The sequence below is a fragment of the Mustela nigripes genome, chromosome 9 (genome assembly GCF_022355385.1).
Source record: "Mustela nigripes isolate SB6536 chromosome 9, MUSNIG.SB6536, whole genome shotgun sequence".
NCBI classification, from domain to species: domain Eukaryota; kingdom Metazoa; phylum Chordata; class Mammalia; order Carnivora; family Mustelidae; genus Mustela; species Mustela nigripes.
The window spans coordinates 19,045,379-19,058,398 of record NC_081565.1 but is presented as its reverse complement, the minus strand read 5'-3'; the positions used below and the strand labels follow the sequence as shown (position 1 = coordinate 19,058,398).

Below are 13,020 nucleotides of genomic sequence, written 5' to 3'. Positions count from 1 at the left end.
GAAGAACCCTGGAGACACAGGGCGGCAACTGGCAGGTGCAGCTCAGCTCCAGCCCAATTTCTTGAAAAAACATGCGCTCAAGCCACCAGAATTCCTTATTTTAAAGCAGCAGCCAGAAATCCAGGTTTGTTTTTTGTTTTTCTTTTCTTTCCATGGGAAACTTGATGCCTTTTTAAATGCTGGAAGCTAACTAAAACATTTATGATACCGCGCTGGCGAGAGGGGAGAGGGGAGGCAAGGAAGGGAGAGGGATGCTCTGGTGGACCTGGCCCGGGAGGCCACCAGCCAGGCTGAGACGCCTGCTGGAAATCCAAAGGGGACACGTGACCCTCTCAGCAATGCTGCAGCCGTCGGCAGCTATAGCCACTTCATGACTCCCAAGACCCTTTTCCTCAGGGAACTCACAGGGTCCTCATCCCCAGAGTGGGATGGGGGCCTGGGTGAGGAGCCCCACTTTCAGACAAAGGACCTCAGGGCCCAAGATTAAGTTAACTGATTTGTGCGAGATAAACAACGAGAGAAGGTGACGGTGCGGCTCAGGTTCCCACGGGGAACAGGCCGGGAGAGGGGAAGGGATGTGCCCGAGGTCATGCCCACCACCGCAAGGGACCGTGGGATGGGGAAGGCCGGCTCTCAGAATCGTTACAGATCCGGGAGTGGTGAGGGGACGGGAGGGCGGGCATCACAGGCTTTCAGAGACGGTGCTGCGGTCCTGGGGCCCGGAGGGAGGGGTGCAGCCAGACCCTGCCAGGTTCGTGCTGGTGTCCCCAATCCGGGAACTGGCAATCCACTTGGTCTCGTCCACCGTGGTGCGGGCGTGGGGCAGCCTCCCGACGTCCTTCACCGTCAGAATGAGGTGCTGCGAAGACTTGAGCAGCCTGACCGCCTCGTCGTGCAGGATGTTGAGAAAGTTCCGCCCGTTCACCTCCAGAATCTGGTCCCCAACCTGCAGAGACCACCAAACGACACGGTCACCTGGGTGGCATGCAGGACACCGACTCATGCCCGGGGCTTTAGAGCCCCGATCCCAGCCTGCCGAGAAGGTCACTGAGGCTCAGAGAGGTTATGTGGATGCCTGCGGGTCACAGAGCAAGTCAATGGCAGAGCCAACCGTCCAGTCCCTAGCCTGAGCCGATGCTCTTGTTACTAAAAAGGGCCACCTCCCCTCTGCCTAGCAGTGGTCTAGAGAGGTGGGTCTACAACAAGATTCCCCAAGGGTCCCCTTATCTAGACAGCAACAGCCACCTGGGAGCAACTTGTTGGGGGTGACTGAGCGGGGAGGGCATGGGGAGAGATGTGAAGGTGTGCTTCCATGATGGCCCTTTTACGCTTCCACAGGGTTGAAATTTTTACCGCAAGCATGCACACATTTCCTTGAAATGCAAACAATATTTTCATTGACTCAAGGAAAGAAGCAGTAAGTGAGAAAACTGGTCTCCCAATAAAGCAGTAACATATCACCTGGATTCTTGCAATTCTCAGGCAGTTTTATTTTGTAATGTAAAAACACTTTTTTTTTTTTTTTTTAAGTGAAAGGATGAAAAAGTAAAAGGAAACAAGGAGCCTTCCCATAAAAATAAAACCGTGACAGAATTACACGAGGCTGGAAGGGAGGATGCCTCAGAGTGAGACGGGGCGTCCGACAGACTGCCGGCATGGCTCCCCTCCGAGGAGGGTCTGCTTCTCTGCTCGCGCGGCAGGGAAGGGGCTGCCCAGGGCTTCTCCCCACTGTGGCCTTGAAGGGCAGCCTCATAATGCCAGTCGTCCCTGCCTGCTTTTCCTTCTCCCCAGCTTCCCAGCCTGCCCATGGCTCAGGAGCAACCCCCAGAGGGTTTTCCTGGCATTTTTTCCAAAGCAGAATTGGGAAAAGGTGAGCCACAGGGGTATTTGGAAGAAAGAACATAGGAGTGAAGATGTGTGGATGAGATGGAGAATCAGAACCCTGGTCCCCAGTTGCTCGTCTTTCCTTTCCTTAGGGCCTCGCCAGCAGCTGGGGGGATTTCCAGTAAAGAAAGCAAACTCAGACTTCGTGTCTCCCCTTGCCCACGCAACCTAGCAGGTGCCCGCTCCGAGCCAGGATGCCACACTGGGCATGACAGCCCTGATTCTGCTCTCATGCCGCCCGTGCTCAAGAGTGGGCTTAGATTTATGCTGTGATTGGGTTTTCCCACACTGTCCCAGCGCCCGGCACACAGTGGGAACTCCACAAAAATCCATTGCATGAGTGAGAAGTCAGACCCCCGTTCCTTGCACCAGGAGCGTCTCTGCTGCAGCCCAGTGGGGACCAAAACATGGCACCAGCCTGGGGCCCCAAATTTCAAGCCACTATTACTGGACACTGAATGTGTGCCGAGTACCTGGTTTGTCCCTTTACATGTATTTTTTCCTTCTTTGATAGCCTCAACATCCTGCAAAGGAGGTATCTTTGCTCTCCACTCTGCCAGAGAGAAAACGGAGGCTCAGAGAGGTTAAGTGAATAGTGTGTGGTCACAGAGCCCATGGAGAGGACAGCTAGGACACAGACCCAGGTCAGCACGGCCGCACAGCTCTCCTGCTTTCTGCTACTGAGTTGTTGTTAGGAGCTCTGCCTGGGGACACATGACCTCACTTCAGACCCGGCATGTCCAAAGCCACTATCCTGCCATTGCCCCAGTCCTGTCCACGGCACCCAGATCTGAAAACTTGCCCCATCATCAACTCTGCCTTTATTCCCCCTGGTAACCCTCCAGGAGGTCTCACCCAGTCTTCACCCTCCACACCCCCGTGGCCCCCCAACCTGGGTCTCCTCCTCCTCCTCTTCACACCAAAATTCCCGAGCTGGGATCTCCTCTGTGCTGAGAACGGAGGGCACCTCCTGCCAGGGCCCCTGCACCCCTGTCAGGACACGGCCTCCCGTGTGCCAGTGGTTTCTGCGCTCTGCCTGGCCTGAGCCCACTCTGCAGCCCCACACCCCCACAGCTCTGGGCTGCAGCCAGCCCGCAACTCCCACCAACCCCCCCACCGCCCCACCCGGTCTGCTCAGGGGCTCTGCTTCCTCCGCCTCTCTCCCAAGAGCTTTGGCTTTTGTTAAGCGAAGGGAATCAGTTTTAACCTTCCCCACACACTTTACTTCCATCCCAGCAGTTTAATGAAAGGAACCAGCATCTGAGAGACCCGATATGTCAGGGCACCCTCTGGGGCGCAAGCCTCTCCCTCCAGGCCCTGGAGGGTGGGAGGTGGGGAAGCCGGGGGAGGGACAGCTCAATTCCACCAGCATCTACTGGCCCTCCGAAGAGGCTGGGCGGGGAACGTTCAAACACCGCCCCACACGGAGGTACACTAAACGGAGTATCCGTTGTTTACCTGGAACTTAAAAGGACACCCTGTATTTGGATTTGCTAAATCTGACAACCTGGGGTGGTGCGGTGTCAGTAACCATGAGGGGCAATGGTTTTTTGTTTTGTTTTGTTTTGTTTTTGGTGGGGGGGGGCACGGGGGTTTCCAAACTCCGGTTACTGTCCCGGGCCCGGAGCCTGCTGTGGGCATGTCTGCAGTCTCGTGAATTAGGCACGCCTCCTGCTCCGGCCCTGTGCTCAGTGCTAAGGGCCCTGAAGCCTCAAGGCTGCTGGGCTCCTCAGTTTCCCTTCACGCCTGCTGAATAAGTACATCTCTGCTGGATTTGTGGGAGGCACCGTGGGGTTCGCGTGCAGCCCACCTGGGGAGCAGGCCTGAAACAGAAGTCATGCTTGGGAAACCCGCTCTGAATGGGGGTGTGTGAGCCCATCGTCTCAATCTCCTCCCAATCTTCTCCTTTCTCCTTCTCCCAGCATCTGTTTTAAAACCCAGGTTCTAGACAGGGTTGGCTTTGGGCCCCCACGCAGCCGCGCACAGCATCGGAGTTGGTCTGAGACACTCCCGGCTCTCTGAGTCCGGTTCTCTCCTCTGCTCGCCAGAACGGGGGTCTGCACGCTCACCGCCATTCAGAGTCCACAAGCCCCAACAAACAAACCCGGTGTCTCCCCGCTGATCAGAGCCTCGTGTGACATGCGGGGTGAGGAGTCCCATCCCTACGGTGCATCAGAAAGAAGTCTTTGGTTCTGCAGCCAGGCAACCGGGAAGTAGGGGCGGTGTGGCCCTGCTCTGCTCTTGAGCACCCTCTGAGTCTCGGTGTTCTGTCTGTAAAATGGGCTCGATGCTACCAGCAAGGCCCAGGAGGCCGCAAAAATACCATGGGACCACCGGCACAAGAGAGGCTTCTGACAGCTTTTCATTCACTTCCCTTCCCAAAGGAGGGGAGAGGTTCTGAGATGTCAAGTGACTTGCTCGAGGTCACATGGGATGGGAAAAACAGAGCCAGAGCTTGAGCCCAGCTGTTTGCACATTCTTCACGCAGCTCTCACCTTTATCCCACCATGTCCTGGCTCGAGGGAGACATTCAGTAAATGGTGAAGGGAAGGGAGACACCCATCCTCCCCCACCCCCCCGACCTGCCCCTTTCCCTGGGTCTGGGCGATGTGAAGTTGGAGGTGGCAATGTTTATAGGCCTCAACTGAGCTCTTTCCCCTCAAGATGAAGAATTCAACGTGTTTTATCCTTTCTCTGCAGCTAGTCTGGAGTTAGACGACGTGCATAGACAAGGCAATGAGTAGGAAGGCAAAGATGCTATGACTGCCAAAGTCTCCTACAGATGGGGGAGACTGAGGCCCAGACCGCACAGGGCGACCGCTCTTGCATAGAGTGAGACCATGGCAAAGCCCAGCCTCCAAGGCTTCCGGAGCAAGAAGGCACCCACACCACCCTGAGTTCAGCAGGACACGATCCCCTGGAGAAAGGAGAGACAGATGCAGTGTGAGCAAGTCTCCAGTATTGCTCCGCTTGCGAACAGGATGCTGATGGGGAGGACACAGAAGGATAAATGAATAAGGGTGGCTTTATTTAATTTATCACCATGGGCATCCTATTTATCACCGTGATGAAGGAGCTGGGTGGGGGGGACTATAGGAACGCTCTTTATTTTAAGGGAGAGGAAAGACCCCCCTGTCATCCGCAGCCCATCAAGTGACAGGCTCAGATCTGGGACACTCTGAGGGTCTGACCCCAGCGGTATGACCCTGGGTAACTGCCCCACCCTCTCTCTGTGCCTCTCTTACCTTCCCTGGGAAGTGGGGATAGCATCAGTGCCTACCCTTGTGGGTTTCAGGACTGAATGGCTTACTATTAACTCGCCATTGTAGCCCCAGTGCCTAAAACAGCATCTGGCACATAGTAGATGCCCAGTGAACATTTACTGAATGGACAGGTATAAAGCAGGTGAAACAGTATCTATAGTATCCAGTAAGCGCTCAATAAATGTTAGCTGCATTTTTGAGAAGCCATGCTAACGTGGCTGAAGTGATCCCTTCCTCTGAGACCCTTAAAACCATACCCTATCTTTTCACCTGCCTCCTACTCAGGACCTGCCTTCAGCTTCCAATGGGTCACATTTTCACCACCTCCACGAAGTACCTACCATTACCCCATTTTACAGATGAGAAGACTGAGGCCAGGAAGCGAAGTGAGCAGAGCTGGGATTTAGCCTTCGTTCTCCCAGCCTGCAGAGCCCCTGCTCAAGTCAGGCACAGCTTTTTAAAGAAAAAAACCAGCCTACCCTTCTGGCTCCCATCTCTCAGCCCCATGCTTTGTGCCATGCACACAGTAGGTGCTCTATTCCTGCCTGGTAGAGGGAACCGAAAACAAATGAGCCAAAAGAACTCATGGAAGGATGGGAGTAGTTGAGCTCTCTTCCAAGAGGCAGTCAGTAGAGAGCCCTGCCAACAATTCAATCTGTATTGAGCTGAGATACAGGAGTCCAACCCCTTGGGACATGCATCCCACTGCCAGTCATGGGGCAAGATACAACCCCCCCAGTCCATCAAAGCACTTTCAGGGCCTTCTTCACTGCCTTCCCCAGCCTTTATTGAAATGGCTTTTGTAGCTTCAAATGAGGACCCCCTCCCCCACTGTAGCATTACCACAATGAAAATTCAAATTCTACTAAAGGGTTTTATTGCAATTATGAATCTTTAATAGTCTTCCATGTCAGGTATGAAACTTGAATAGGCTTTGGTGTGGTTTTTTTAGTACAAGTGAGCAATGCAGTTTTAATGAGACAACATTAGTTTTTTCCAACAGTTCAGAAGTCAGTAAACCTTGTCCACATTAAAAACAGAACAAAAAAAAAAAAAAGAAAGAAAGAAAGAAAAAAAAAAGGATCAAGATTAATGGTAAGAAGGCTCCTGAAGCAAGCTGGGGCCACAGGCTGGGCCAGGCGGTGAGCTCTTCACACCAGCCTCTGGTTTAGTGCTCTCATAAGGCAGGACCCCCACCAGAAATACCACGGATGGAACTGGCAAAGGGTGATGTATGCTGACTTTAGGTCCCCCACCTCCTTCTGGTACCTTCTTCTGACACTAGTTCAGCTGCTGTTAGCTCCTGCTTACTCTCTTTGGGACGTGGGCCAGACCTCAAGGAGGGGCTGCTCTAAGCCCACGTCACCAGTGGGAAAACAGAGGCCAGAAAGGGGAAAGGACTCGCCCAAGGTCCTAATCTGCTTGGAAGTCAGAGCTCGGGTGGAGAAACCACGCTGCAGTTCTTTCATCCAAGGAAACCTATCAGATCGATCGCAAAGGTCAGCCCCAGGGGGTGTACCAAGTTTCCATCCCGCACTGAGTGCCTCTCAGGGCCAGTTACCTCCCACAACTGAGCTCTAGGCTTACGCAGCACCGCACGAGGCATGGAATGGAATATCTAAAAAATAGGATCATTTTTTAGATGAGGGTAGCGAGACTGGAGAGGTGAAGTCACTTGCCCAAGGACGCCCAGCAAGCAAGCTGCACAGCAGGATTTGAACCCAGCCCAGCTGCTATTCTGAGCCCCAGATTTACATGTGTCCACTCCACATTTCCACTCAGATACTTAAAGGCACTTGCAACCAGAACTTCCCGTGATAATGCAAATAGTCTCTATCTGGACTGTCTGACATAGTAGCCATCATTTAAATTAAATTGCCTGAATTTAGAATTTACAAAAAATAAAAAAATGCATTTCCCTACTCGCACTAGCTTCATTTCCATCAGCACGTGAGTGTGGTGGCTGCCATATTGAACGGGACAGCTCTCCACGCTCGTGCTGACCTTCTCCAGGGCTCTCACCCAAGCGCTCAGTCCCCAAACCTCCAAACTGAATAGGCCCATCATCCTCCCCCTCCAGAACAGTCTGTAATCCATTCACTCCTCTCTGTCTCCATGCCTGCGACCAGGTCCTGGCCACTGAGGACCCTCGCCTGGACGACTGTCATGGCTGCCAACCCCCGTCCTTGCTCCCACCGTCAGTGTCCTCTGCCAACACTCTCCTCTGATGGGTCATTTTATGTGTCAGCTTGCCTGGGCTCACAGATGCCTACATAGCTGGGAAACCACTCTTTCTGGGCGTGTCTGTGAGGGTGTTCAGGAAGACATTAGTATCTGGATTGGTCGACTGAGTAATGAAGATTGCCCTTAGCAATGTGGGCAAGAGTGGCCACTCCACGGAGGGCCTGAAGAGAACAAGAAGGCAGAGAAAGGCAGAATCCACTCTCTGCGGAAGTGGAGATGGCTATTGTCTCCTGTCCCGGAAGGCAGAGCTGCTGGTTCTCAGGCCTTAGGACTCAGACTGAAATTTACATCACCAGCCCCTGATTTTTGAGTCTTCAGACTTGGACTCACATAATCTGCTCCCCTGGTTCAGGCCTGTGGACTTGGGCTGAATGACATCACTAACCTTCCTGAGTCTCCAGCTTGCAGGTGGCAGATGTTAGGATTTCTCTGTCCCCAGAATCACATGGGTCAACTCCTATAATAAATTTCATCTCTATCTACCTACCTATCTACCTACCTACCTCTATCTACCTACCTCCCTGCCTACCTCTCTCTCTCTCCTATCGGTTCTGTTTCTCTGGAGAAACCCTAACTAAAATACCTCTCTATGTAGCAAAGGGATCAATTTAAATTTTATTTTTTCAAGATCTTATTTATTTGAGAGAGAAAGCAAGATGAGCAGAGAGGAGGGGCAGATGGAGAGGAAGAAGCAGACTCCCTGCTGAGCGGAGCTGGCTGTAGGTCTCTATCCCAGGACCTTGGGATGGTGACCTGAGTTGAAGGCAGACGATTCACTGAATGAACCACCTAGGAGCCCACAAAGGGATCAACTGAAACTGCAAATCTGATCTTCTCATACCTTCCTTAAAACTCCTCACTGAGTTTTAAGATCCTTTACCTAGCCTGAGAGGGGTCTTAGCTCATTAATCCATCTCACACTTCTCTCCCCCAGCATTTTCTGATCCATCCACACTTGTTATCTCTCAGTTCTATGAGCAGATGGAGCCTCTGGTCACCTCAGGACCTTTGCAGATGCTGTTTCTCTGCCCAAAAGATTTTTTCCCCCTCCATTCCCTACTTGAATAACTCTTATTTGACCTTCAGATCTCCGCTCAATAGACACTTCTTCCAGGAAGCCTTCTTTGACCTATCCCTCCCAAGGCAGGTCTATCTGGTCCCCACCCAGAGCACCAGGCCACACGCCCCACAGCTCTCACCAGGGCTTGAGATCGTGCTGAGCTGTAAGCAAGGAGATGGAGATCCGGGCCAGTGAGCTGCATCCGCCTTGCACGGCATGTGAGCGGCACCTGACAATGCCTGACAGCCTCAGTGAACAAATGAGTGAACAGTTCAGTGAACGATGAGCAAACATACACACAAGCAGGCTAGTCTCTTGCCATTTCTGGTTTCCGCTGACAGGCAGGAGACATTTCCCATTTCTGTAAAGGTTGAGTTTGACAAGACCAGGCATGTAGGGAGCTGGGCGCTTGCAGCCAGCCCTGTGCACGGTAGCAGCAAAGAACGTCCATTTTTTTTTTTTTTTCAATCAAATGGAAGGCGAAGAGGTAAAAACAAAAATCGCTACTTGGTTTCGTCTGGAATTACACTGTGGGAAATGGTGCACACTTACTCAGTCCCTCATTCTAGAAGACAGAACATGGGGTAAGGGCTTGAGATGTCACAGGCCTGGGGCCTCTCAGGACCCAGCCCTATCACCTGCTTCGGGCCGCTCCACGGACCTGCAAGAATCAGAGTTGGCAAGTTCAAGCCCACAGCCTTCATGCACAACATGTGCTGGCAGGGGAAGCCCTGTTTATAGCAACAGAAGAGAGGAGATGCTTCAAAATAAATGGAACAAGAAGCATGTAACACGTGGGTGATGAGAACTTGAAACACTCGAAATGAACTTGACGGAGAGAAAAAAAATTCCCCCGTTCCTGGAAAGGATTCAGCATCCCTAGGATGTCGGTTCTCATTCAGCGGAAAGTGGAACATTATCCCAATGAGGACACAAACAAGCATTTGTTGGGGAAGCTGATATAAAAGTCCATGTGAAAAAAATAAGCCTGTAGGAAACTTCAGTGCGTGTAACTCAGTGTGAAAAGGCTACACACTGAACGTTCCAACTCTAGAACATTCCGGAAAAGGCAAACTATGGAGCAGAATAAAGATCCGAGTTGCCAGGGGTCCAGAGAAGGAGAGAGGGATGATAAGGGAAACACTGGGGATTTGCCAGACAGAGGGCACCCTAAAGTAAACTAAGAATTAAAAAAAAATTTTTTTTAATATTTTATTTATTTATATGTCAGAGAGAGACAGAGAGAGAACAAGAGAGAACAAGCAGGGGCAATGGAAGGCAGAGGGGAAGCAGACTCCCCATTGAGCAGGGAGCCCGATGTGGGCTCAATCCCAGGACACCAGGATCATGACCTTAGCCTAAGGCAGAGGCCTAATCAACTGAGCCACCCAGACACCTCAAAAAGTAGGAATTTAAATCGCAATGACAACAGTACTACTGTATCAATATTGGCTGGGCACTGGAATAAGTGTGCCACACCTACAATATTAATAATAGGGGGAGTGATCCTGGAAGGCCTTGGGAGGGGAGGCACATACAGGAATGCTATACTTTCTGCTCAGTCTTTCTGTTAATCTGGAATTGCTCTAAAGAGGAGTCTATTAATTTTTACAGTTAAAAAAAAAAAACAAAATGCAAAAATGGCTGTGAAAACCTGATACAGAATGGCTATAAGACCACATGCCAAATAAAGTCTGCTCTAAGCCTCTATAATTCGGAGGGTGGGGCACAGACTCCTGAGTAGAGAAACAGACAAGAGAACAGACCAGGAATAGTCCCATGGACGCGGGGGAGGGAGTATATGATAAAAGTGACATCGCAAATCTCCGTGGCAAAGCTGGGTTTTTTGATACTTAGTGCCAGGAAATTATGTTGCCATTGGAAAAGAGATAAAACTGGATCTATATCTCATACCCTAAAGAAGAATAAATGCCAAACAGATCAGAGCTCTAAAGGGAAAAATGCACCAGGGGTATTAGAAGGAAAAAAGTGGGTACAATGCTCTGTATCTTAAGATTAAGAAAAGGTTTTCTAAAGAGAGCTCAGAATTCACAAAAGAAAGGATTGATAATTAAACCAAATGATGATTAAAAAAAAAACTTTTCACACTGAAAAGACAACTTCAAAAGCAAAGTCAAAAAGAAAACGACAACCAGGGAGAAAAAGAAACATCAGTAATATAGATCACAGATAAGGGGCTAATTAGCCCTTATATATAAAGAATCCTTAAATTTTAGGGGGAAAAATCCAAAACTCTCATTGCAGAAGAACAATGAAAGACATGAACAAGTTACAGATATTAAAACTGGTCCTTTGGGGCGCCTGGGTGGCTCAGTGGGTTGAGCCTCTGCCTTCGGCTCAGGTCATGATCCTAGAGTCCTGGGGTTGAGCCCCACATCAGGCTCTCTGCTCGGCAGGGAGCCTGCATCTGCCCCCCGCTCTGCCTGCCTCTCTGCCTACTTGTGATCTCTCTCTCTGTGTCAAATAAATAAATCTTAAAAAAAAAAAAAAAACTGGTCCTCAGTCCTACATAAAAAAGATGTTTAACGTCACTTACAAAGAAAACTGCAAGACAAAGCTACATACATCAAGATACCGTCTCTTGGGGGGCACCTGGTAGTTCAGTTGGTGAAGCGTCTCAGGTCCTGATCTACCAGGGTCCTGGGATGGAGCCCTGCATTGGGCTCCCTGCTCTGCGGGGAGCCTGCTTCTCCCTTTCCCTCTGCCTGCCGCTCCCCCTCACCTCTCTCTCTCTCAAATAAATTAATTAAATTAAAATATTACAAAAAAAAAGATATAATCTCACACTTATTGGACCGGAAACAGTTAAAAACCTGAGCACCTGTCTGGTGAGCCGTGGGGAAGCGGCTGGGCTTGCTCCTGCGAGCTGGGGGAATGCAGGTGAAGCAACACCCAACTGAGCACTAGTGACCAAACTACGTATGTGTTTACTATTTGACCCAGAATTTACCCTGAAGACACACTTCCAAAAGTGAGAAAATGCATATGCACGTAGTTACGCTTGCAGCGCTGTCTTTGTGAAATACTGAGAACAGCCGAAGTGCGGGCACAGAGGAGAGGGGCTGAACGAGGCACAGGTGCAGCTGCCCTGGGGGTGGGGGCGGGGAGGCTAGGCAGCTGTGGAAGAGAAGCACGAGGACTTTTGGGCGCTGACATGCAGGGGTTGCCAGGCTAAGCAATTCTGTAAAAACTTAAGTGCAAAAGAATCTCGACAGCATCCTACCTTTCGGATAAGAAAGGAGGACGTATATGGGTATTTGCCTATTTTTGCACAAAGAAACAGCGACAGAACACGGCCTGGGGGAGTCAGAGACCTCCCAGGAGCGGGTGGGAACGGGTAGGAAGGATGGTGGGGGGAAGAAGGGGTACCCTGAGTTTACCTCTTTGGGTATAGCATTGATATTTCAGTTCCTCAAAAAGTAAAATTAAATCAGCAAAGATGGGGGAAACCCTACTGAATGCCAGCAGAAACAAATGAACCCATGTCCCATGGATAACAGAACCCAGCGGAAGAAGAAACACAGGGCACCCGGGTGGCTCAGTCATTAAGCATCTGCCTTTGGCTCAAGTCATGATCTCAGGGTCCTGGGATCGAGTCCCAAGTCAGGCTCCCTGCTTGGTGGGGAGTCTGCTTCTCCCTCTGCCCGTCTCCCCTGCTCATGCTCTCTCTGTTGCTCTCTCAAATAAACAAAATCTTAAAAAAAAAGAAAAGAAAGAAAATCACCCAAGTAACACAGTCCTTTGCCTATAACCCCTCAATTGAGAGACAAAAAGTAGCAGACACTCTGCCGAGGAGGTTTACTTTGCACAGGGCACACATGGGAGCAATGCTAAGACCACTCTTTTGTCTCATAAGGTTGGGCAAATGAGTAAACACTGAACCAACTGGAAGAGAACCAATCATCTCTCAAGGGCCAGCACGATGCTGGGGGTACGTATACACTGTATTCGTTTCCTATACAAAGTATAGGTGAAAAACTTACCCCCAAGTTAACGGCTTAAAAGCTCACAAATGTATTATCCTACATTTCTCACAAAATCCAACACGGATCTCACTGGGCTAAGATCAAGATGTCAGCAGGGCTGTGTTCCTTCCTGGACAATCCATTTGTCTTTTCCAGCTTCTGGAGGCCACCCTCCTTCCTTGGCTGGTGGTCCCGGAATTCCTCTATCTCCAGACGCAGCCTCCTCCAGCCTAGTCCTACTCCCACGGCCAGCCATCTCTCTGGTTCTCTCTTCTGAGTTCCTCCCCAACTTTTGAGAACACTCGTGACTCCACTGGACCCACCTGGATCATTTAGGATCCCTCCCTCTTCTATCTGAAGGTCAGCTGATGAGAAATCATCATTCCCCTTTGTCCTATAACCTAACATAGTCGGAGGCTCTGGGGAATAGGAAGCAGACATCCCTAGGGCTCTTTATTCTGCCTACTACATGGGTGGTCCTCGAAAGGCGGCAGGCACTCAGCCAAAGAGAACCGAACACTAAGAGGTTTCTACCACCCCAGCTGGGGGAGGAAGAGTTAACGGGGCATCTGGCACTTTGCCA

General features: G+C 50.7%; 1 protein-coding gene across 4 annotated transcripts in view; it reads right to left on the bottom strand.

The window, feature by feature from the left end:
• WHRN (whirlin) overlaps nt 1–13,020 on the bottom strand; it is an 89,243-nt gene that overhangs the window by 20,250 nt on the left and 55,973 nt on the right. For all 4 annotated transcript variants that reach the window (XM_059410966.1, XM_059410969.1, XM_059410967.1 and 1 more), the window contains one exon: nt 744–946. In XM_059410966.1, coding sequence (XP_059266949.1) covers nt 744–946 — 203 coding nt within the window. The remainder of the gene's footprint in view (nt 1–743; nt 947–13,020) is intronic.